The sequence below is a fragment of the Hyperoodon ampullatus genome (assembly GCF_949752795.1).
Source record: "Hyperoodon ampullatus genome assembly, chromosome: 8".
In the NCBI taxonomy this organism is placed as follows: domain Eukaryota; kingdom Metazoa; phylum Chordata; class Mammalia; order Artiodactyla; family Ziphiidae; genus Hyperoodon; species Hyperoodon ampullatus.
Genome location: NC_136921.1, coordinates 9,705,073 through 9,730,631, shown reverse-complemented (window position 1 = coordinate 9,730,631; position 25,559 = coordinate 9,705,073). Strand labels below are relative to the sequence as shown.

The window sequence follows — 25,559 nt, the reverse complement described above, 5'->3', positions numbered from 1 at the left end:
TAATTCAGTCAGGGAAACAAAGGCAATGCATGTCCACAAACCTAGCACTATAATCACAAAATGAAGCACATATAGATAACAAAGGAATAAAAGGAAAAGATCATGGGGTAGAAACTTTTGAGGAAGTGCTCGTGAGTTGCAGTGAACCTAAAATGATTCAAATGTGGGAAAAGTGCATGTCAGGCTGGCAGTAGCAAGAACCTGAATGAAGACGAAAAGCAACAAGCAGGTTGCTTTTTCAATTTGAGTCCATCAAATTACCTCAGCAAACAGGCAAAAATAAAGCATCAATTGGTATCACGTTTGCTCATAAAGAACCCCACCCATCCACTTAAAAGAATTAAAAACAAAAAACTCCCCATATTCCATAAAGAAAACAGATCAAGATTCAGCAATGTTTTTCCTTAATCGTAGTCTCTGATATTAGAAAGTCAATTTCATAAGAGCCACAAACCAGAATAGGTATAAATTTTGTCCATAATAAAAACACAAAGAAATCTGTCTGAAATTTCTCTCAACAGAATTAACAATGTTTGGTGAACAAGAATACTGATGCAAAAAAAAAAAAAAATTACTGTAACATAAAAATTGGGCCCAAGTTCCACTACCAATCTAGGAGCAACTTCAAATTATAAAGTGCTATAAACTTCGTATCTCCAACCTACCTTACATAGACACCAGCCACCACCACCACTGAGGAAAGCTATCTTTTTGTAATTACCTCAAAATAGATAATGTAATTTTCTAAAGCTAATGACAATTGTCTTAAACTTACTTAGCAGTTTGTACTTTTTCACAGCCATTATATCCACTGGATCTCACAACCAGCTGGTAGGTAAGACAGGGACTATCCACCCCCATTTTACAGATTAAAATAAATGGAGGCCAGATAGGGTCAGAGAATAGCTCAAGGTCACAGAGCTACTAACTGGCAGTGTTACGAATTCCCAGGCCAGCATGTGTCTTCTTTGCTAGGATGATGTCCTTAAAATAGGATCATATAACCTTAACCAGATAACAAATGCAGTAAGCTTGAAAGTTAGAATGGAAAAGTAAACATTCCTTCAAATTTACTTTGCTAGGCGAAAGCACTGATTTTACCCTGGCCTAGCATCCCATTCATCTTAAAAATATTTGTTTAGCACCTTCAGGAACTCTAGCTGCCAAAAGTGTTCTAAAACTTTTAGAAAGTAAATGAAAAATAAAACAAAAAGCCTGTTCATGGACACAAATTAAATAGGAAACGTCAGCTGAACAGACTTAAAAATCACTCAAACTCCTGAAAAAACTGGGAAGCGAATGGAAACAATGATAATCTTAATTACAGTTCTTCAATTCTTATGGCTATTGGCACATTCACAGAAAGGCAGATGTGGACAAAGCCCATAACCCCTAGCCATGTTAATGTGCTCTCTTTAAGCTTAAAATAAATGAAATAAAAGCTCCCCAATTTCACAAAGATGACATAAAAGCTGGGGCTGAATGTGGAGCAGGGAGTTTCTAAAACAATTGGAAACGGTCTCCTCTAAAATTCACACTTAATACTGATCTCTTTGCATGCTCTAAATATGAAAATAAGCCTCAATAAAACCCTCTGCCATTTATCGTCTCTAAACCTCTGATAATATCACTCCTCAGCTCTAACTGCTCCCCGCCCCGGGTAAATGCGACACACACAGGCCTCATACATAGGCCTCTTGCCTTTTTCTCTAACAACTAGGACCTTTGTTCCGAACGTCGGTTTTTTACCCCACTCAATAGCTCTTTCAACTTTCTACTCCGTATTTTTTTGTTTTGTTTTGCTTTTGGAGAGGAGATTCTGAGCCTCAACTTTCCAGGTCTTTAACAAATGAACTGCCAAAAATAGCTAAAGAGACTGGAGAGGAACAGAAAGTTCAACACACCACGGAAGGGCCTACAAACCAGAGGAAAGCCCGGGGATCGGGTGAGCTGGCAGTCCAGGCAAGATCGGGGAAGGCCGACGAGGAAGGGAGGCAGCTGGGGAGCAGTGAGACGTCCACTCGGAACAGATCCACGGCGCTATTAAACGTCCTCCCGCCCCACACAGCCCCACGTTCCCACACTGACACTCTCTCTCCCCCAGTGACCTAACGAAGCAACTGAACCAGACCCACCGCCAGGCACGGAGCTTAAGCTACACCTCCTTCAAAGTAAAACGGCGTTATCAAACACAAACCAATCTGTCTTAAGGGTTTAGGAGCAGCCCCTTCCGTTCCCTCCTCGCCACACGGGGTAATCAGTTCCCTCGCGTCCCCCAGCAGGAGTTCAAAGGCCTAAGATACCCCCAGCCCCCCCGCGCCCCACGACGTGCACGTGTTTTTAAATCTTTATTTTTTTTTCCTCCAGAAAATGAAAGATTTCTCTTATTCTGAGGAAAGGAGCAACACGAGGAAAGGAGCAACACGAAGAAAGGACAGGATTGGGGATTTTACCACCTTCGTTATTTGAACTCCCCTCTAACTTGTTTCAGAACTAGAAACCCACTCACTATGCAGGGGGATGGAGGAGAGAGGGAGGGTGAACCGAATGGACAAACGTTATAATAGGTTTTATGTAATCCACATATAAATTAATCGCCTGACTCGCTTTGAATGCTAATACGACTGGAGCGACAACTGGTCCACCTCCCTCCCACAGGTCCTGACCCCCTCCCCCCAATTTCCACGCTGATCTATTTAGAAGGATGCTCTGCTCCTCTCGGCCAAGTTTCTCGGCCTCTTTCACGCCCCCCTGCATCCTCTCTCGGCGTCATCCTCCCTCAGCCTCAACTTCCCACGGCTGAAGCAACTGCTCAGCGCAGACCCCGTCTCCGGCCTCGCCCGCCCTCAACCATTCCCCTCGGCAGGAAACCCCTTACTGCGGTCTAAAGTCACTCCGGCCTCTCCCTCCTCTGACCCTCGCTTCCCACAACTGTTGTCGCACGAGCTGCTCCCTAGTTTCCATTTCCGGGCCGTCCCTGGCCCAGGAGCCTCCCCTCTCCCGGTTTCCGGGCCCCCCATCCCATTTCCGGGGAACCCTTGCCGTCTTCACACCCCCCACCTGCACTTCCGGCCCCCCACTTTCTCTCTTCCTAGACGCCCTCCCAGCTCCAAAGCCCACTTCCGGCCCCCCCGACCCCCGCCGGGCTCCCCCAGACCCGCACGCCTTACCCCGGTTCCGTGTAGGGCCCTCCTCATTGCGGGGGGCCGGAGGGGGCACCCAGCGACCCCCCCGCTCCCGCCCGGCCCCGGTCCCTCCAGCCGCGGTCTCCCTCGAGCGCCTAGCCCGTAAACCCCCAGGCCGGTCCTTCCGCGGCCCCGCCGCCGCTGCCGCCAGGAACAGGCCGAGCAAGGGCCGAATCGCGGCGATGACACAACCGAGCTTCCTGGGACTTTCTGTTCCAGCTCCTCCCCCCCACCGCTACCCCCCCAACCCCTCAGCACAGCCCCCTCCCCCAGGCCTGGCCCCGCCGCTCGGAACTGCGCCCCAATTACCTAGTTGGGCCCCAAAGTCTCCGGTCCGGACTCGGTGGCGCGGCAGTAACTTCCACTCGCTCCCCCCACCCCCCCCGGCGGCGGCGGCGGCTCCTCGGGTCCCTTCAGTTATCAGCTGAGCCGCAGCACCGCGCCCGGCGTGCGCCTCCGTCCGCACCGGCTCCCTCCCCGCCCGTTCCAACACCCTCCGGGAACTACTTTTCCCTTCGAATCAGCCGGACGGGCTCGTCCGCGGGACAGGCCCCGCTGCCTACTCGCAGCCCATCACATCGCCCCTCCCTCCCCCAACGCCCGGCTCGACTTCCCCAGCGGCCTGCGATCTCCTCCCGATCCCTTCGAGGGACCAGGAAGGGGAATGTGGTACTTCGCTTAGTATCCCTCCGCCGGGGTCACCCCCTCCCCTCGGTGGTAGCAGGAACTAATTCCCCTTCGGGTCACCCGGGACCTCAAGGTGGAAATTTCACGGCTCAGAGTTCCCTCTAACCCTTGGAAGAGGGGACAATCACCCCAAGTTAGAAACACCCCGCCAGGTCAAAAGTAGGGTCCAATTTAAACCAGGGCTTTTGCCCCATGACCCCAATCAGGCCCCGCCCCTTCCTGGTTGTCTTAGCGACGGTGGTGGCGTCCCAAGATGGCGTCGTGGCTGCCGGAGACTGTTCGAAATTGTAGGACAAGGCCCGGCGCCGAGCAAAGACTACTACCAGTTATTGGTCACCCGGTCCCAGGCAAGTGCGAACCGCGGTTACCCTCTTTAGTAAACTCTCTGCCCGCCCCGGTGGAGCCCGGAACGCGAGCCGCGCTAGGCCGAGAGCGGCTGTGGCCAGCCGGAAGCGCCGGGTCCCTGCTTCGAGCCGGGAGATTTCCCTCGTCACCTCGGCCTCCTCTGCGGGCCCGGCGGCCCGCGTGTCCCTCCCCAACCCCAGCCCGGCTCGTACCCGGCGAGCCTTCTTGGCCTCCTCACAACTCCGCCCGCTCCCTTCTGTCACCCCGGGTTCCTACCCGCAGAGTTCCCTCCGCGCGAAAAGAAAAACAGGCGTCTCTGGCTTGCGTGCAGCCTCACCTCAGCGTGGGAAGGAGGGAAAGAAAGACTCAGCCAAGTGTCCCAAGGAGGAGCCGGCAGGGGAGGAGAGAAAAGGAAGATCTCTTTTCCAGGGGAGGGTTTAATTATGGGGGATTTTTCACATCTTATTGTGGTCTTTACGTGTACCAAGGCCACATCAAGAACTTCCTTATTTCTAGTAGGAATTGAGCGTTGAGAGCTTTCTCCTTACCTTTTCGGAGCCCCTTCTATCCCACTGAAAGTGTCCGGGGGGTGGTACAAAAATGTTTCAGCTGCTCTGCGCGTCAGCCCCACCCATAATGACATCTGCTTCACAACAATAAGACCCAGGATTATGTTATCGCTCATGTAACTATCGGCCTATTTTTATGACTACTTTAGCTGTTTAAGGTGGGCTTTGTGGATGATTTATTGTGCCCATGAAATGATCAAGATAAATGGGTCCTCCACTCGGAACTCGTTTCTGATTCCTCGCTGAGCTTACACCTGTCACCGAGATATTCGTGCACCTTGCACTTTCAAAAATGGTATTCCTAAAAAGTGAAATTTAGAACTTGGTATATATTTGTTTTGGTGTACGTATTGAATATTTCATCAGTTTTTTCCATGAGCCCTTCAATAAAACAGACAATGATTTTTAGAGCTTCAAAAGCATCTTTTAAAATAGAAATCATGTATATTTATTTTTAGATCTAAGATTTATAAATATTACAAGCGTAATATCAATTGATAGCCTATCGAACTTAAATTTTTAATTGAACACTTTTAAAGAAAATTTTTACATATTTAATTGGAATTTCTTTAATTTCTTAAAGACAAAAATTTACTCTTCTTGTACATTTATTTTAGGATTGACAGTTTTCCATTTGCTATAAGATGTATGATCCTAACAATTCTTCACATCTAGCATGAGTGATTGAAAGCAATATTTTATGTATTCTGACTTCATTTTCTATTTTATCTACCTCAAGTAAGTTAGAATGTTCTAATTTTTACTTTACAGACTTTTCCATAACTTGTCTTTAAAAATTGTTTGAGTGTTTCTTATTCTTGCGAGCCTGGTATTATAAGTGTATTATACTGTAATGTTGTAAGCCTCAACAAGCTAAATTACTTGTTTACCTTTCTGTTTTAGAAAATTAACCATAGCAGTCCTCCTGGTATTAGTTTTCCCCAAGAATGGTTCTGTTGTTGATGTTCTTCAGACTTTGCTCCCTCGTCTAACTTGGGCGCATGCCTTCCTTCAACTACTGTTTCATGACATTTTTCTTGCCCCTCCCCCAGAAGTATTCTTAAATTTTTCTTTTTCTTTTTTCTTTTATTTTTTTTAAACACTTCAGAAACTCTCAACTATTTCAGGCCCTATTTTTCTTCTGTCCCGTTGCTTATATGTAAAATCCTTTTCAAGTTCTGATCTTTTTTCTTTTTTTAAGCAGACTGAGTATATTCACTACAGTTCTACCAGTGAGAGTTAATCTCAAATCTGATTAATTCACTCTCTTTTTAAAGTAAAATTTGTTGTAAAAAAAATAGTAAATCTAAAAAATAGTCTTTTCAGTCAACCATCTTGAGAATATGCTAGTTTCTAACCACAAGATAAGTTTTCTAAGTCTCAGCACAGGAAACCAAACATCCAGTGAGAGACAATCTGACATAAATAAGTACTAAAAGACTAGAATTACAATGTGTTTTATAAGATGGACTTTTTTCTGGAGTGACTTTCTAAAATTGATTCTTGTACATATTTTCTCTTTCTTTCTGCCTTTATTCCCCAAAATGTTGTATATTATCCAAAATATGCTCCAGATTTAGATGGATGCTTCCTTCACTGTGATTCCCTTTTTTATTCTTTTTCATTGCTTTTATTTTTATTTGCTTTAAATCTGAATAACTGCACATTTGACATTGATTTAAAGGCAGATATATCTCTCATTAGCATCATACCACTATTGCCATAATTCAAAATATATAAACATTGTACATTAGTATTTCCTTTGCCTTCTTGCTTATACAGTGACATTAAAATCATACTTTTATGCTTATAGAGACATTTCCAGTTAACTTGTTGCCATGATTTTTTTTTCTTTCAAAAAAGGGACTTAGAGAATATAGCTTGAGGTCAATATAGCTTAATTCTCAAATCTGATCTTTATAATGATGATCCAGAGGCTTAGAAAAATCAGTGCCCTGCTTTCTAAATCAAAGATTTACCCAATTATTCTTTACTCTAGTTCTATATATATAATATATATTATATTGGTTTCTAATTCTTTGAAAACTAGTAGATTCATAGTGAGTTAGGGCTAGAAAGAATCTTGAATATTACTTAGGCCAGGGATATTTCACACTTAGCTTCTAAGAAAGTCTTAAGTTGTGTTTCTGAATGAAGATCCTTTCCTTAATTTTATTTTATTATTATTTTTTTAATATAAATTTATTTATTTATTTATTTTTGGCTGCATTGGGTCTTTGTTGCTGCGCACAGGCTTTCTCTAGTTGTGGAGAGCGCGGGCTACTCTTCGTTGTGGTGCATGGGCCTCTCATTGCAGTGGCTTCTCTTGTTGCAGAGCATGGGCTCCAGGACACGCGGGCTTCAGTAGTTGCGGCACACGGGCTCAGTAGTTGTGGCTTGTGGGCTCTAGAAGGCAGGCTCAGTAGTTGTGGCGCACAGGCTTAGTTGCTCCGTGGCATGCGGGATCCTCCCGGACCAGGGCTTGAACCCGCGTCTCCTGCATTGGCAGGCGGATTCTTAACCATTGCACCTCCAGGGAAGCCCCCCTTTCCTTCATTTTAATCAGCAACTTGTCATTTACTGTGGGGATGCAAAATATAAGAATATTCCTGCCTTCGAAGAATTTATCATTCCTTCAACAAATATTGAGCATCTTTTATATGCCAGGTACTGTTCTAGATTCAGGGAATCATCAGTGAACCAAACAAAGTCCCTCCTCTCATGAAGCATATAGTCTAGTGAGAAGAATATAGTTAGTGACTTGATTTATACAAACACTCTAATGGTTTAACTTTTGTTTTAAGTCCAAAGGAGGTTCTTGAGCAATTGCTAAGTTAATGAATAGTGCAAACATTTTAAAATCTATGAGTCCAGAGGAAGCAAAAATCACTTTAGACCGTGAGGTCCAGGAGGGTACTGTTACAGGCATTTTACTCTTGGAATTCTGTCTTATTTGTCCTCTTGAAATAGAAGTGTTGCTTAAGGTGGTCAGAACTGGTGACTTAGGTTTAATGTGACAAATATTGGGAAACTGCTAGAAACAGTAACTATATGATGAGTAGATGAGAGTTGACAGATATGGCCTTTTGCTCTTAATAACACAGGTGGTTGCCCCAAGAGCACCAATATGTTATAGTCACTCCAGCAGATGAAAGAAGGATGAAGAATTACAAAATAGATTAGTTTTATTTTATCTATCTCATTAAATCTTACTCAAAACTCCAAAAAGATACCTGAAGCTAATGTCATCTGAAAAAAAAAAAAAAATCCGAAAGCTCACTCCCCAAAAGTGGCAAATATTTTTCACATGCTTTAGAGCTGTAGCACTGACAAACTGAGAACACCTGAGGTCCCATGCCAGCCTGTGACAGGAAGCTGTCATTTCAGTGACTTCACAACAAAGAATTGTGCTGGTGCCACTTCAATCCACAGAAAGATTTAAAGATTTAAATTAAAAGATTGAAAGATTTAAGTTAAAAGATTAAAGATTTAAATCTTTCAATTTGAAAGATTTAAAATTTAGTACAGTCTAATAAAAATGTCAATCCATGCACCCTTTGCCCCAGCAAATCCATATCTAGGATTTTATATCCAAAAATGCTTTCACATGTGAGCAAGAATGTACACCAAAGTAAAATAATTGTAAACCTTTCCATAAAATATGACTCAGTCTTTTGAAAAAGATGTGATGGATCTTTTATTTGTTCAATAGACCAAATAAAATATTAAGCAAGGAAAGCAAGTTGCTGAGTTAAATAAACATAGTATGATCCCATTTAAAAAAGAACATTAACAACAGTTTTGTTTTAACTAAATGTTGGAAAAGCTAGAGTGATTCACTCTTATGGATGGAGTTATGGATTGCTTTCACTTTCTGCATCGCATATTTCTGAAAGATCTGAATTTTTCTACAGTAATATTTTTATAATCAGAGAAAAGCAATAAAGGTTTAAAATGAAAACATAAATGGATAACTTACTTTGAGAAGTTGCCCTGCTCTGTGTGTCATCTTCCTCCTGTTTCACCGGCACCACCTTTGAGCCACTTCCCACACTAAATGTTGGGCAGCATCAATAACGGTGTCATCAAAGATCCTGCTGTGTTTTTCTTTGCGGGGCTGAGCCTAATTCCACAAATTTAGAGGAGGTGCAAGTTGGGTTAATGGTTGCTTGTAAAATTTTAAGGAGATTTTAGTGTCTAGAAACTCCCTGGACTTACGTTTATTTTTGCTTTCGTTTTTGTTTTCAATGTAGGTAGTAATTACTTTTGAGAAACTAGGGGACTGCCCTCCCTTGCCTTGTTGGGTGTGTGATTGTACTAATGAGCTAAAAAAGAGAGGCATGGAGGGCATTCCCGGATGGTCCATGGTTAGGACAGGCTTTCACTGCTGTGGTCTGGGTTCCATCCCTGGTCGGGGAACTAAGATCATGCAACCTGTGAGGCCAAAAAAAAAAAAAAAGAGAAAGAGAGAGAGTTGTGGAAAATAAAGTCAGGCAAAGATGGTCTACCGAATAGATTTATTGGCCCTCCAGTAAAACTTAAAGAACAAAAATTCTCAAATAAATTGAAATCATGTCATATAGACGCCAGATTGCAAATTCTGGGAGCTGGATGGGGTGCAGTCAATTTGATATTACGGTGGTATTTTCCCAGGGGACCCAGGAACCCCTAAATCATGCTCTGCCCTAGCCCTGCCCCCCCCCACGTAAGGTCCCCAAGAGTCATATGAGTGGAGAAGATAAAGCAGAGGAGAGTAAACAGGTTTGCCTCTGCTGACTCTTTCCTTGTCCTTAACGGAACTTTCCCACTGATGGCACTTCACAGCCACGATGCCCGTTCTGCCCGGTGGCCACCAGCCACAACCAAAACGTTTCTACACAGAAAGAACTACTGCTGCTCTTTTTAAAGTACAAAGGTCAGTGGAATGCTTGCATTCGCTTACTTTCCTCTTCCCCATTGCTTAAGACCAGACTTACCCTTCTGTTCTTCAGCTGTCTCTCAGAGGCCCTCATGTTCCTCTGCCCCTAAAGGTAAGCTTTTCCCGTCTTCGCTGCACTTCAGAACTTTCAGCCCAGCCCTGCAGGGCCTCCTCTGGGAGTGCTTGGCTTTTTCTTCCGTCTCCTCCTGACAGCAGCACCTGCAGTGACCATACCCTTCCCTGCACTGCACGATCAGCCGGGTGCTCGTGCCTCCTCCCACACTATTCCTCTCCTGTCCCTCCTATCTGAGACTCCAGAAAAATGATTTGCAGCCTGTGACACTCCAGGATGTGCCCCATTAAAGTTGTGAAATCCCGTTTACTCAGAAATTCAAATTCCTTTTAAGTTTTTAAAGTGGGCTGTGGTACTTTTCAGGGGAGAGGGAGAAAATAATACCAACAAGGTGATTAAAGTTTTTAAAATAACAATATTCAGTCCTTTATTATAACCCAGTGATCAAATGGCTCCTAAATCCTCATTTCAAAATTATATAAGAGGACTTCCCTGGTGGCTCAGTGGTTAAGAGTCTGCCTGCCGAGGCAAGGGGACACAGGTTTGAGCCACTGGTCTGGTAAGATCCCACATGCCGCGGAGCAACTAAGCCCGTGCGCCACAACTACTGAGCCCACGTGCCACAACTACTGAAGCCTGCATGCCTAGAGCCCGTGCTCTGCAACAAGAGAAGCCACCGCAATGAGAAGCCCACGCACCACAACAAAGAGTAGACCTCGCTCCCCGCAACTAGAGAAAGCCCGCGCGCAGCAATGAAGACCCAACACGGCCAAAAATACATAAATAGATAGATTTATATTTTTAAAAAATTACATGAGGACTTGATAGAGCTCCAGGATCATCTCCCAGGTAAATCGTTCATTCAGCATCTCTGAGTGCCTACTCAATCTGGGCAGTTAATTTGGTCTCGCCCTCCATAGACACAGATTTGCCTCCTAATTATATGGGGCAGTTGAGCACTTAATTGGGAGTCACTGAGTCATGGATCCTTTTATTCCTCCTACTAGTCTGTAAGCTCTTGATCTGAGGCAAAACACTTAATTTGTCTGGGCCCCGGTTGCCTCATCAGCATAATAAGGTTACTAGTCTAAGAGATCACTAAGGTGTATTCCATCTCTGAAATGCTATTCGCATGAAAGTAGTGTTTGACCCTAGAAAAAGCACTGAATTTTTTTGTTTGTTTTTTTTTTTTGAAAAATTGAGGGTGCATCACAGATCCTGTACTAGTAGCTATATGACCTGGTGTAAGTTTCACCTGCCTGAGGTTCCATTTCTTCATCTGTAAAATGGACAGTTCAACCCTTGGCTACTTCACAGATAATGGTGAGAACCAAAAAATATAAAAAGCACTCCAGGCTAGTGTTTCTCAAAGAGAGGTCATGATCAAATAAGATTGGAAAGTCCTGGGTTCAACACAATTCTATTTGCTTTTCTTCTCCGAAATTTATCAGAAGCTTTAAAATCCTGCTGTGCAACAGGAATCTCTGGGAGGAAACAGCAGCCTGAGCTTTTTGTACGGGCGTGTGACTACCGAACCCCTTTTCCTCTGAGCATCTCAGGATCTGAGGTTCTGTGGATGCCCTTTGGAAAACACCCAGCAGTGTGCCTGGTACAAAGCAGCAAATACTCAAGAAATCTTTGTTAAGTATTTATATTGCCTTGTCTTCTTCCAATACCAAATCAGTCAAACTTCACTTTTCCATGAAAATCATTGTTCTAACTCGTTAGTCATCTCACAACTTGTGTTATTTTATTTATTATTCCCATCAGCTTAAGTTTCCACAGAAATACCTATTGATGTCTTGATTGGGATTGTAATGAATATATAGGTCCATTTGTGGTGAATCAATATCTTTATAGTGCCAAGTTTTCAATCCACAAATATAGTATATCCTTCCTTTTAGAATTTTTTAGATATGCTTTAATTTTGCTCAAAGATTTCTTATAGTGTAGAAATCTTACATATATCTTGTTAGAATTCTAGGTGTTTGACTTTTTTGTTCTGTTGTAACTTAAACTCCTTTTTACAATTATATTTTCCATTTGTAGCTACTAAGAAAAACACAATTGATTTTTGCTTCCAGTAAATTTCCTTTCATCTAGTGATCTTGCTAAGTCACTTACTGATTCTTTTTTTTTGAATTTTTGAATTTTATTTATCTTTTTATACAGCAGGTTCTTATTAGTTATCTATTTTATACATTATTGGTGTATGTATGTCAATCCCAATCTCCCAATTCATCCCACCACCACCCCCTGCCACTTTCCCCCCTTGGTGTCCATACGTTTGTTCTCTACATCTGTGTCTCTATTCCTGCACTGCAAACCGGTTCATCTGTACCATTTTTCTAGGTTCCACATATATGCGTTAATATGCGATATTTGTTTTTCTCTTTCTGACTTACTTCACTCTGTATGACAGTCTCTACATCCATCGACGTCTCTACAAATGACCCAATTTTGTTCCTTTTTATGGCTGAGTGATATTCCATTGTATATATGTGCCACATCTTCTCTATCCATTCATCTGTTGATGGGCACTTAGGTTGCTTCCATGTCCTGGCTATTGTAAATAGTGCTGCAATGAACATTGGGGTGCATGTTTCTTTTTGAATTATGGTTTTCTCTGGGTATAAGCCCAGTAGTGGGATTGCTGGGTCATACGGTAGTTCTATATTTCATTTTTTAAGGAACCTCCTTACTGTTCTCCATAGTGGTTGTATCAATTTACATTCCCGCCAACAGTGCAAGAGGGTTCCCTTTTCTCCACACCCTCTCCAGCATCTGTTGTTCATAGATTTTCTGATGATGCCCATTCTGACTACTGTGAAGTGATACCACATTGTTTTGATTTGCATTTCTCTAATAATTAGTGATGTTGAGCAGCTTTTCAGGTGCTTCTTGGCCATCTGTATGTCTTCTTTGAGGAATGTCTATTTAGGTCTTCTGCCCATTTTTGGATTGGGTTGTTTGTTTTTTTAATATTGAGCTGCATGAGCTGTTTATATATTTTGGAGATTAATCCTTTGTCCGTTGATTTGTTTGCAAATATTTTCTCCCATTCTGAGGGTTGTCTTTTCGTCTTGTTTGTAGTTTCCTTTGCTTTGCAAAAGCTTTTAAGTTTCATTAGGTCCCATTTTTTTATTTTTGTTTTTATTTCCATTACTCTAGGAGTTGGATCAAAAAAGATCTTGCTGTGCTTTATGTCAAAGAGTGTTCTTCCTATGTTTTCCTCTAAGAGTTTTATAGTGTCTGGTCTTATATTTAGGTCTCTAATCCATTTTGTGTTTATTTTTGTGTATGGTGTTAGGCCGTGTTCTAATTTCATTATTTTACATGTAGCTGTCCAGTTTTCCCAGCACCACTTATTGAAAAGACTGTCTTTTCTCCATTGTATATCCTTGCCTCCTTTGTCATAGATTAGTTGGTCATAGGTGCATGGGTTTATCTCTGGGCTTTCTATCCTGTTCCATTGATCTATATTTCTGTTTTTGTGCCAGTACCATATTGTCTTGATTACCGTAGCTTTGTAGTATAGGCTGAAGTCAGGGAGTCTGATTCCTCCAGCTCCGTTTTTTTCCCTCAAGACTTGGCTTTTTGGGATCTTTTGTGTCTCCATACAAATTTTAAGATTTTTTGTTCTAGTTCTATAAAAAATGCCATTGGTAATTTGATAGGGATTGCATTGAATCTATAGATTGCTTTGGGTAGTACAGTCATTTTCACAACATTGATTCTTCCAATCCAATAACATGGTATATCTCTCCATCTGTTGGTATCATCTTTAATTTCTTTCATCAGTGTCTTATAGTTTTCTGCATACAGGTCTTTTGTCTCCCTAGGTAAGTTTATTCCTAGGTATTTTCTTCTTTTTGTTGCAATGGTAAATGGGAGTATTTCCTTAATTTCTCTTTCAGATTTCTCATCATTAGTGTATAGGAATGCAAGAGATTTCTGTGCATTAATTTTGTATCCTGCATCTTTACCAAATTCATTGATTAGCTCTAGTAGTTTTCTGGTGGCATCTTAAGGATCCTCTATATATAGTATCATGTCATCTGCAAACAGTGACAGTTTTACGCCTTCTTTTCAAATTTGTACTTCCTTTTCTTCTCTGATTGCCGTGGCTAGAGCTTCCAAAACTATGTTGACTAATAGTGGCGAGAGTGGACATCCTTGTCTTCTTCCCGATCTTAGAGGAAATGCTTTCATTTTTTCACCATTGAGAATGATGTTTGCTGTGGGTTTGTCATACATGGCCTTTATTATGTTGAGGTAGGTTCCCTCTATGCCCACTTTCTGGAGAGTTTTTATCATAAATGGGTGTTGAATTTTGTCGACAGCTTTTTCTGCATCTATTGATATTATCATATTGTTTTTATCCTTCAGTTTGCTAATACGGTATATCACATTGATTGATTTGCATATATTGAAGAATCCTTGCATTCCTGGGATAAACCTCACTTGATCATGGTGTATGATCCTTTTAATGTGTTGTTGGATTCTGTTTGCTAGTACTTTATTGAGGATTTTTGCATCTATATTCATGAGTGATATTGGTGTAGTTTTCTTTTTTTGTAGTATCTTTATCTGATTTAGGTATCAGGGTGATGGTGGCCTCATAGAATGAGTTTGCGAGTGTTCCTTCCTCTGCAATTTTTGGAAGAGTTTGAGAAGGATAGGTGTTAGCTCCTCTCTAAATATTTGATAGAATTCACCTGTAAAGCCATCTGGTCCTGGACTTTTGTTTGTTGGAAGATTTTTAGTCACAGTTTCAATTTCATTACTTGTGATTGGTCCGTTCATATTTTCTGTGTCTTCCTGGTTCAGTTTTGGAAGGTTATACCTTTCTAAGAATTTATCCATTTCTTCCAGGTTGTCCATTTTATTGGCATAGAGTTGCTTATAATAGTCTCTTAGATTGCTTTGTATTTCTGCAGTGTCTGTTGTAACTTCTCCTTTTTCATTTCTAATTTTATTGAATTGAGTCCTGTCCCTATTTTTCTTGATGAGTCTAGCTAATGGTTTATCAATTTTATCTTCTCAAAGAACCAGCCTTTAGTTTTATTGTGATCTTTGCTATTCTTTTCTTTGTTTCTATTTTATTTATTTCTGCTCTGATCTTTATGATTTCTTTCCTTCTACTAACTTTGGGCTTTGCTTGGTCTTCTTTCTCTAGTTCCTTTAGGTGTAAAGTTAGATTGTTTATTTGAGATTTTTCTTGTTTCTTGAGGTAGGCTTGTATTGCTATAAACTTCCCTCTTAGAACTGCTTTTGCTGCATCCCATAGGTTTTGGATCATCGTATTTTCATTGTCATTTGTCTCTAGGTATTTTTTTATTTCCTCTTTGATTTCTTCAGTGATCTCTAGGTCATTTATTAACGTATTGTTTAGCCTCCATGTGTTTGTGTTTTTTACGTTTCTTTCCCTGTAATTTATTTCTAATTTCATAGTGTTGTGGTCAGAAAAGATGCTTGATATGATTTCAATTTTCTTAAATTTACTGAGGCTTGATTTGTGACCCAAGATGTGATCTATCCTGGAGAATGTTCTGTGTGCACTTGAGAAGAAAGTGTCATCTGCTCTTTTTGGATGGAATGTCCTATAAATATCAGTTAAATCTATCTGGTCTATTGTGTTATTTAAAGCTTGTGTTTCCTTATTAATTTTCTGTCTGGATGTTCTGTCCATTGGTGTAAGTGAGGTGTTAAAGTCCCCCACTATTATTGTGTTCCTATCAATTCCCTCTTTTACAGCCATTAGCAGTTGCCTTGTGTATTGAGGTGCTCCTATGTTGGGTGCATATATATTTATAACTGTTATATCTTCTTCTTGGATTGATCCCTTGATCATTATGCAGTGTCCTTCCTTGTCTCTTGTAACATTCTTTATTTTAAAGTCGACTTTATCTGATATGAGTATAGCTACTCCAGCTTTCTTTTGATTTCCATTTGCATGGAATATCTTTTTCCATTCCCCTCACTCTCAGTGTGTATGTATCCCTAGGTCTGAAGTGCGTCTCTTGTAGACAGCATATATATGGGTCTTGTTTTTGTATCCATCCAGCGAGCCTGTGTCTTTTGGTTGGAGCATTTAATCCATTCACGTTTAAGGTAATTATTGATATGTATGTTCCTATTACCATTTTCTTAATTGTTATGGGTTTGTTTTTGTAGGTCCTTTTCTTCTCTTGTGTTTCCCACTTAGAGAAGTTCCTTTAGCATTAGTTGTAGAGCTGGTTTGGTGGTGCTGAATTCTCTTAGCTTTTGCTTGTCTGTAAACCTTTTGATTTCTCCATTGAATCTAAATGAGATCCTTGCCCGGTAGAGTAACCTTGGTTGTAGGTTTTTCCCTTTCATCACTTTAAATCATGCCACTCCCTTCTGGCTTGTAGAGTTTCTGCTGAGAAATCAGCTATTAACCTTATGGGAGTTCCCTTGTATGTTATTTGTCATTTTTCCCCTGTTGCTTTCAATAATTTGTCTTTAATTTTTGTCAATTTGATTACTACGTGTCTCGGCATGTTTCTCCTTTGGTTTATCCTGCCTGGGACTCTCTGCACTTCCTGGACTTGGGTGGCTGAACTCTCTGCACTTCCTGGACTTGGGTGGCTATTTCCTTTCCCATGTCAGGGAAGTTTTCGACTATAATCTCTTCAAATATTTTCTCGGGTCCTTTCTCTCTCTCTTCTCCTTCTGGGACCCCTCGAATGCAAATGTTGTTGCGTTTAATGTTGTCCCAGAGGTCTCTTAGGCTGTCTTCATTTCTTTTCATTCTTTTTTCTTTATTCTGTTCTGTGGCAGTGAATTCCACCATTCTGCCTTCCAGGTCACTTATCCATTCTTCTGCCTCAGTTTTTCTGCTATTGATTCCTTCTAGTGTATTTTTCATTTCAGTTATTGTATTGTTCATCTCTGTTTGTTTGTTCTTTAATTCTTCTAGGTCTCTGTTAAACATTTCTTGCATCTTCTCTGTCTTTGCCTCCATTATTTTTCCGAGGTCCTGGATCATCTTCACTATCATTATTCTGAATTCTTTTTCTGGAAAGTTTCCCATCTCCACTTCATTTAGTTGTTTTTCTGGGGTTTTATCTTGTTCCTTCATCTGGTACATAGCCCTCTGCCTTTTCATCTTGTCTATCTTTCTGTGAATGTGGTTTTTGTTCCACAGGCTGCAGGATTGTGGTTCTTCTTGCTTCTGCTGTCTGCCCTCTCATCACTTACTAATTCTGGTAATATGTAATTCTTTTATTTTTTTCTTCCAGCTTTACTGAGATATATTTGACATACAACCTTGTATAAATTTAAGGTGTACAACATAATGATTTGACTGACATACTTTAGGAAATGATTACCACAGTACGTTTAGTGACTATCCATCTTCTCACATCAATGTAAAATAAAAGAAAAATAAAAAAGATTTCTTAGTGACTAGAACTCTTCAGGTTTACTCTTTTAACAACTTTCATATGTAACACACAGCAGTGTTAATAGATTAATCATGTTGTACATTATATCCCTAGTACGTATTTATCTCATCTCTGTAGGTTTGTTCCTTTTGACCGTCTTCATCCAATTCCCCCTTCCCTCCGTCCCCGCCTCTGGTAACCACAAATCCGATCTCTTTTTCTATAAGTTTGTTGTTGAAGTATAATTGACCTACAATACTGTGTTAGTTCCTGGTGTACAAAATAATGATTCCATATTCCTATACGTTGCAAAATGATCACCATGTTAAGTCTAGTTACCGTCTCTCACCATACAAAGATAGTACATTATTATTGACTGTATTACCCACTCTGTACACTTCATGCCTGTGACTCATTTATTTTGTAACTGGAACTTTGTACCTCTCAATTTCTCTCACCTATTCCATTCATACCCCCACCCCCTTCCTCTCTGCCAACTAACTGCTTTTTCTTTATATCTATGACTCTATTTTGTTATACTTGTTCATTTGTTTTTCAGATTCCACCTATAAGTGAAATCATACGGTATTTGTCTTTCTCTGACTTTTTTCACTTAGCGTAATACTCTCTAGGTCTATTCATGTTGTCATGAATGGCAAATTTCATTCTTTTATGGCTGAGTAATATTCCATTATACATATAGACCACATCTTCTTTATCCATTCATCTGATGGACACTGTGGTTGCTTCCACATCTTGGCTATTGTGAATAATGCTGCAATGAACATAGGGGTGCATATATCTTTTCAAATTAGTGTTATTGTTTTCTTTGGAAAAATAGCCAGAAGTGGAATTGCTGGATCATATGGTAGTTCTATTTTTAATTTTTTGAGGGACCTCCATCTGTTTTCCATAGTGGCTTCAACAATTTACATTCCCACCAATAGTGCACGAGGGGTCCCCATGCTGTTTCTCCACATCCTCACCAACACTTGTTATTTGTTGTCTTTTTCATAATAGCCATTATGACAAATGTGAAGTGATATCCCATTGTGGTTTTGATTTTCATTTCCCTGACGATCAGTGATGTTGAGCATCTTTTCATGTGTCTGTTGACCATCTGCATGTCTTTGGGAAAATGTCTATTCAGATCCTCTACCCATCTTTTAATCAGGTTATTTGTTTTTACGGTTGTTGTGTTTTATGAGTCCTTTGTACATTTTGGATATTAACCTCTTGTCAGATATGGTTTGTAAATACCTTCTCCCATTCAATAGGCAGCCTTTTAGTTTTGTTGATAGATTCCTGTGTAAATGTGTTTTAGTTTGATGTAATCCTGTTTGTTTATTTTTGTTTTTGTTTCCCTTGCCATGACAAAGACTGTACAAAGAATTTATAATTCTTTTCCATTTTCTGACACATTCATGTCATCTGTGAATAATGACATACAGTTCTTCCTTTCTAACCTTCGTGTCTTCTTTATCCTTGCCTTATTGCATTGGCTAAGACTTCCACTAAAATGTTGAAGAGAAATAATACCAGGCATTGCTGTCTTGTTCCTGGACTTTGGAGGAAGGCTTTCAGTATTTCACCATAAAGTATGATGTTTGCTATAAGTTTTTTAAACTCAGATTAACTATGTTTCCTTTTATTTCAAGTTTGCTAAAATTTTGATTTTGAATGAATAGTGAATTTTATTTTTAAAAATCTTTTAGCTATATACTAAATTTGCTGGGTTTTTCCAAATCTTTCTTCAGATCATTATAAATTGTGTGCTTCCTGGGTCCAGGACCACTGTGCTCACTGTTCCTAAATAACACCCATCACTTTTCCATGCCACTGCTACACACTTGGCCCCAGTCACCTGGGTGGCTTCCCATCAGTCTCCCCACATCCATAGCCAATCCCCTTCTTTGAGTCTCATCTAAAATTCCCACTTGACATTTCAGATTGGTAGGGAAATGGAGAACCATTCCATAATTATTGTGACAATTGGCTATCAAATTTGTCACAAAACAGAAAAAATTAACCAAATCCCTATCTCAACTGTGCATTTAAAAATGTGTACTCTCATACTATACATTTAAAATTTTTATCTGTATTTAAGAGCTAAGTGCTATACACACAAACATATACTATGAAAGTACCATACAAAAATAAGAAAGGATATTATTTTATTTTATTATTTTTTTAAAAAAATTTTATTTATTTATTTTTTTTTTGCGGTACGTGGGCCTCTCACTGTTGCGGCCTCTCCCATTGCGGAGCACAGGCTCCGGACGCGCAGGCTCAGCGGCCATGGCTCACGGGCCCAGCCGCTCCATGGCATGTGGGATCCTCCCGGACCGGGGCATGAACCCGTGTTCCCTGCATCGGCAGGCGGACTCTCAACCACTGCGCCACCAGGGAAGCCCAGGATATTATTTTAATTTGGAGGTAGAGTCTACACCATATGCTGAGTCTGAAAGCCATAATGGAAAAGAATAGCAGATCAAGTACATTTAACATAAAATTTTTTCATGAATGATACTTAAAATTAATAAATTACCTGTGAGAAAATGTTGGCCACATATTCACCAGGCAAAGGGTTAATATACTGTGTATCCAAAGATAATCAATCCTACAAATTAGTAAGAAAAATAGCCTCATGGAAAAACAGGCAAAGGCTATGGACAGTCACCTGAAGAAATACACGTAACTAATAAACATATGAAAAGATGCTTACTTATAACCCTACTAAGTGATCAAGGAAATATAATTTAAAACCACAAGATACAAATTTTTCCACTGGCAAAAATTGAAACCATTCAGGTTGTCAAGGCTGTGAGAGAGAGGGCATCACTAAGTGTCTGCTGTATACCAGCTCCTGGACCATACCAGCAGTACCAAGATGGAGTGCCTTCCCTCCAGAAGCTTGCAGTCTATGGGGAGATAGACAAACAGATTACAGAATGTGATCTGTACAGCAGAGATAGGAGCTTTCTGGTGAGAGCACTGGAGGAAATCCTGAATAGTTGGCAGAGGACCAGACGTGAGCTGAGACCGAGACAAAGAAGAGGCGGGGACAGTCCTGTGCGCCCAGGCTGTGAGAGCACAGAGCTTGTTCCCGGGATGGGTGATAGTAATGAGCTCTTGTAGGATATAAAGCTGGCTGGGACCGCCGAGAAGCAGCCAGGGAGCAGATCAGGAAGTGCCTGGTAAATCTAGAAATAAGACTTGATTCAGCCAGTCAGTGGTTTTCAAAGTACCCTTTGGTTTTGCAAATAAATGCAGTTCTGAGGTTCCACAAGCATTTTATTCAAATCTCCTCTTTGGGAATATTTTTCTCTAATTTAAAACTTGTAATACAAAAGAAATACCTACACCCTCAAATGTTTTATATACCAAATTTTATCACCTTAACCTGTACTTCCAAAATCTAGGTGAACATGTTTTGGTGCAGGCCACAGAGGAAAGCATCTGTCATCGCTGTAATTACAGTAGAATGTCTTACAAATGTGTCATTGTTTGGGAAGACAGAGCTCTGACCAATCCTCTTGATTCATGCCTGTACAAGGCAGGTATATTCAGAGCAGAATAAGCCTGAAAATCAGGAGAAGCTCAGATGCACGAGCTTTGCACAGAGTCTTCAAATGCTGAGCGTTCATAAAAACACATGAACCACCTTGTGATAGAGTCTTAACATATACTAAGTAATTTTCAGTGCTTTTTGTCTGAATTTGGTATTTGTGAGGAGACAAGAATTTGGTAGATAATTATTAATCATTAGACTCCAAAACAAGTCTTAACTGTTCTCACATTTTTGGATTTTCTGGATCCTTTGAGTCGAAGAGCACATATTCTCAAATCAGCCGTGTGAATTTTTTTTAAAAATCAGCCATGTGAATTTTTTTTAAAAAATGAAATTTCAGGGCCTCCCTGGTGGCGCAGTGGTTGAGAGTCCGCCTGCCGATGCAGGGGATACGGGTTCGTGCCCCGGTCTGGGAGGATCCCATATGCCGCGGAGCGGCTGGGCCCGTGAGCCATGGCTGCTGAGCCTGCGCATCCGGAGCCTGTGCTCCGCAACGGGAGAGGCCACAACAGTGAGAGGCCCGCATACCACAAAAAAAAAAAAAAAAAATGAAATTTCAATTCATTCATTCAACAAATATTTGAGTGCCTTCTGTCTGCCAGGTGCTCCTGGGCACTGTGCCAAGCACTAAGGATACAACAGGGAGTAGAAGTTCATGTTCTCTGTCCTCGTGGAGCTAGACGCTAATCAGATAAACCCACAAGCCAGATTAACAGGTCAGCCAAACAAGATGTCAGCCGTGGTAAGTGTCACTGTCAAGGAGAGACACCCAAGTGCTTGAGGCTATGGCCTGGTCAGGGAGGTCAGGGAAGGTTCTCCAAAGGAAGTGAAGCTTGATCTGCCATCTGGAAGACTGGGTGAATGGAAAGAAGGCCAGTGCAGGGAGAGGGCAGAGAGCAGGCCGCTGGGCCGTGCCGGCTTCAAGCTTTGTCCTGATACTGAGAGATCAGGACGCCCTTGGTTTTTAAGAGGATGAAGTGGCTGGCATACCCTATCCCAATGATTGTGAGACACGCTTTTTTTGCATCTTAATATCTCCAAAATCAAAATTTAATTAGTATTTTTTTCTTTCTGAGCTATACATAAAATAACGATACAACTTATAGTCAATGGCATTTTAGAGTTGATGAAGTACGATAATCCGGTTTGCATTTTTAAAAGATCGCTCTGGATGTAGCGTCGAGAACAGACATGATTATCTGCATGGATCGGGGTTTTCTTTAATTTTTTTTTTTTTTTTTTTTTTGCTGTACATGGGCCTCTCACTGTTGTGGCCTCTCCCGTTGCGGAGCACAGGCTCCGGACGTGCAGGCTCAGCGGCCATAGCTCACGGGGCCAGCCTCTCCGCGGCATGTGGGATTCTCCCAGACCGGGGCACGAACCCATGTCCCCTGCATCGGCAGGTGGACTCCCAACCACTGCGCCACCAGGGAAGCCCGGGGTTTTCTTTATAGTAAAATAAAATGCAGAAACTGACTACTGCTGCTGAGTAACAGTAATATTCACCTATATCTCACTGCCTAATTTCAAAGTTCTCTTTTTATCAGAATAGTTTCTGTGTTCTCGTTAACTTGATAATAAGTAAATATTATTAATCTGAACTTATAAAAAGATCTACATAAAATACCACTTTTATTCAGTGTGTAAGTTTACATTGATACACATAAATAGATATAGATAAAATCTATACAGAATGCCCCTTACTAAAAGGGTTCTGCTTTGAAAAACCATGAAAACTACTGTTCTAGGCAATAGGGATCCACTGAGGGTTTTTGCAGAGGAGAATGACATGACTGAAGCTGCCAGACAGAACTCTGACCGCAGCAAAATGGAAGACATGAGGGAGAGGAAGGAAGCTTCCGTGGGAATGGAAGGAGGGAGGTGGGTGATCAAACTCTTGGTCTCATTTGCTAGTCCAAAAAAAAGAGAAAAAATGGAGATAATAGTTTCTATCTTATAACAGTCTTTTAAGGATCTCATGAAGTAAGATATACAAATTATTGACACAATTTCCTTCCCTACCTTACATTATCCTAGCAAATTCCTTTAGTTCCAAGATAAGTCTTTCTTCTCTGTAAAACCATTATACTGTCTCTTTGGTATTTTTTTTAAGGGAGAGATTAGCATTCAAATGGAAAAAATTGTTTACACATTCAGACCCTTTCATGCCGCCCTCTGTCTCAGTGGCTGCCCACAGCTCCTCCGTGACTCTGCTCTTACCCAGGGCTGCTCTTCCTTGAAGACAGAGGCCATCTTGGCCCTTTCTAAGGCTCCACATAAGACACTCTAAAGAACCTAAGAGGCAGTTGGGCACATTTTTAGTGCTTTTGCATCTTGCCTACCATTTCAGATTTGTTTTCCCCATTAGTAGACCTTATTTAAGCAGTGACTAAAGAATCGTAAAATAAATGAAATAAAAATTATTCGTCAATAGTACCTTTGAATACTGGGGGTGTTTTTGGTTTTTTGTTTGTTTTTTACCTTTTCTTTTTTTTTTTTGGAGGGAGGTTAGTAACACCAAGACTACTCTATTAATAGCATAACTGAGAACTTTCAGTGACTACATAAAGACGCAGCAGACACATCCTCATCGTAGTATCCACTGCACTGTCATATGCCTTTCACATAAGGATTGTGCATTTGGGAGTAATTCTGCAGAAATAGTTAGGTGTGTGTCTGATTTGTGGAGAAACTGGCCATACAGCCCGTGTAGGTATTTGTTATGGGTTGAATTGTATTTTCCCCAAAAAAGATATGTTGAGGTCTTAGCCCCATTACCTCAAACAATGACCTTATTTAGAAATAGGGTTGTTGCAGATGTTACTAGTTAAGTCGGGTGGACCAGTGTCTTTATAAGAAGATAGCCGTGTGAAGACAGACAGAAGGCGATGTCACGACCAGGGCAGAACTGGAGTGATGCAGTGAGGAATATCACAGATTGCCGACAGACCGCAGAAGCTAAGAGACGCGTGAGGATTCCTCTACAAGCTACAGAGGAAGCACAGCCCTGCCAACGCTGTGGTTTTGGGCTTCTAAACTCTAGAACTGTGAGACAATAAATTTCTGTTATCTTAAGCCACCCAGTTTGTGGTAAATTGTCACAGCAGTCCTAGGAAAATAACACAGTATATGAGGATATCCGTGGCCACCTACTTGACTCACCTGAATAGGTCGGTGGGAAAATATAGTTGTCTGGGTCCGTCAGTGGTTGCATACCTCATCTAAGCCCCATCTGAGATAAGTTGCCATCTGTAGCTTGCAGTCCCCAGTCCTTCCCTTTGCCACAGTTAATTGGACCAATATGGACACCTATCTCTAGGCCAGTGGCTCTGTTGGCTAACCAGCAACCATGTGACTTCTGTGGCCTTGTGTGAAAAAGATTTGAACTAAGAGACTCAAAGGGATATGATCAGGGGCTTCCCTGGTGGCGCAGTGGTTGGGAATCCGCCTGCCAAAGCAGGGGACATGGGTTCGAGCCCTGGTCCGGGAAGATCCCACATGCCGTGGAGCAACTAAGCCCGTGTGCCACAACTACTGAGCCTGTGCTGTAGAGCCCGCGAGCCACAACTACTGAGCCCGTGTGCCACAGCTACTGAAGCCCACGCACCTAGAGCCCATGCTCCGCAACAAGAGAAGCCACTGCAATGAGAAGCCAGTGCACAACAACGAAAACGCAACGCAGCCAAAAAAAAAAAAGGATATGATCGGTTAGCTGCAGGGAACTGAAATAGAAAAGTAAAAAGGAAGCTCAAAGAGGCCATTCTTAACTCTAAGCTACTGGCCAAGAGAAGAGCAGAAAAAAGACACCTGGAGAAGAAGGGAGCTGACCGTGGGTGGGTGTGTGGCACAGAGGAGGGGGCATGGAGCTCAGCTTTTAGGGTGTGACTGAGCTGGCAAGTTGCCTCTCTACAGTCATTCTTACCTTTTTTTTTTTTTAACATCTTTATTGGACTATAATTGCTTTACAATGGTATGTTAGTTTCTGCTTTACAACAAAGTGAATCGGCTATATGCATACGTATATCCCCATATCCCCTCCCTCTTGAGCCTCCCTCCCACCCTCCCTATCCCACCCCTCTAGGTGATCACAAAGCACGGAGCTGATCTCCCTGTGCTATGTGGCTGCCTCCCACTAGCTATCTATTTTACGTTTGGTAGTGTATATATGTCCATGCCACTCTCTCACTTTGTCCCAGCTTACCCTTCCCCCTCCCCACATCCTCAAGTCCATTCTCTAGTAGGTCTGCATCTTTATTCCTATCTTGCCCCTGGGTTCTTTTGACCTTTTTTTTTTTTTCTTTTTTTAGATTCCATATATATGTGTTAGCATACGGTATTTGTTTTTCTCTTTCTGACTTACTTCACTCTGTATGACAGACTCTAGGTCCATCCACCTCACTACAAATAATTTCATTTCTTTTTATGGCTGAATAATATTCCATTGTATATATGTGTCACATCTTTATCCATTCATCTGTTGATGGACACTTAGGTTGCTTCCATGTCCTGGCTATTGTAAATAGAGCTGCAATAAACATTTTGGTACCTGACTCCTTTTGAATTATGGTTTTCTCAGGGTATATGCCCAGTAGTGGGATTGCTGGTCGTATGGTAGTTCTATTTTTGGTTTTTTAAGGAACCTCCATACTGTTCTCCATATTGGCTGTATCAGTTTACATTTCCTCCCTGGTGGCTTAGTGGTTAGGATTCCGGGCTTTCACTCCTGTGGCCGTAGTTCAACCCCTGGTCAGGGAACTGAGATCCTGCAAGCCCTGTGGCCAAAAAAAAAAACCTCTCAGTTG

General features: G+C 41.3%; 1 protein-coding gene across 1 annotated transcript in view; it reads left to right on the top strand.

Annotated features, from left to right (window-relative positions):
- Positions 1 to 4,125: 4,125 nt before the first annotated feature.
- The window catches only part of FBXO36 (F-box protein 36), a gene marked incomplete at its 5' end in the record, with an annotated part of 101,096 nt that continues 79,662 nt past the window's right edge, over positions 4,126 to 25,559 (top strand). Inside the window, 2 exon segments of the mRNA XM_079710755.1 lie at positions 4,126 to 4,148; positions 4,150 to 4,219. Of these exon segments, the coding sequence (XP_079566881.1) occupies positions 4,126 to 4,148; positions 4,150 to 4,219 (93 nt within the window).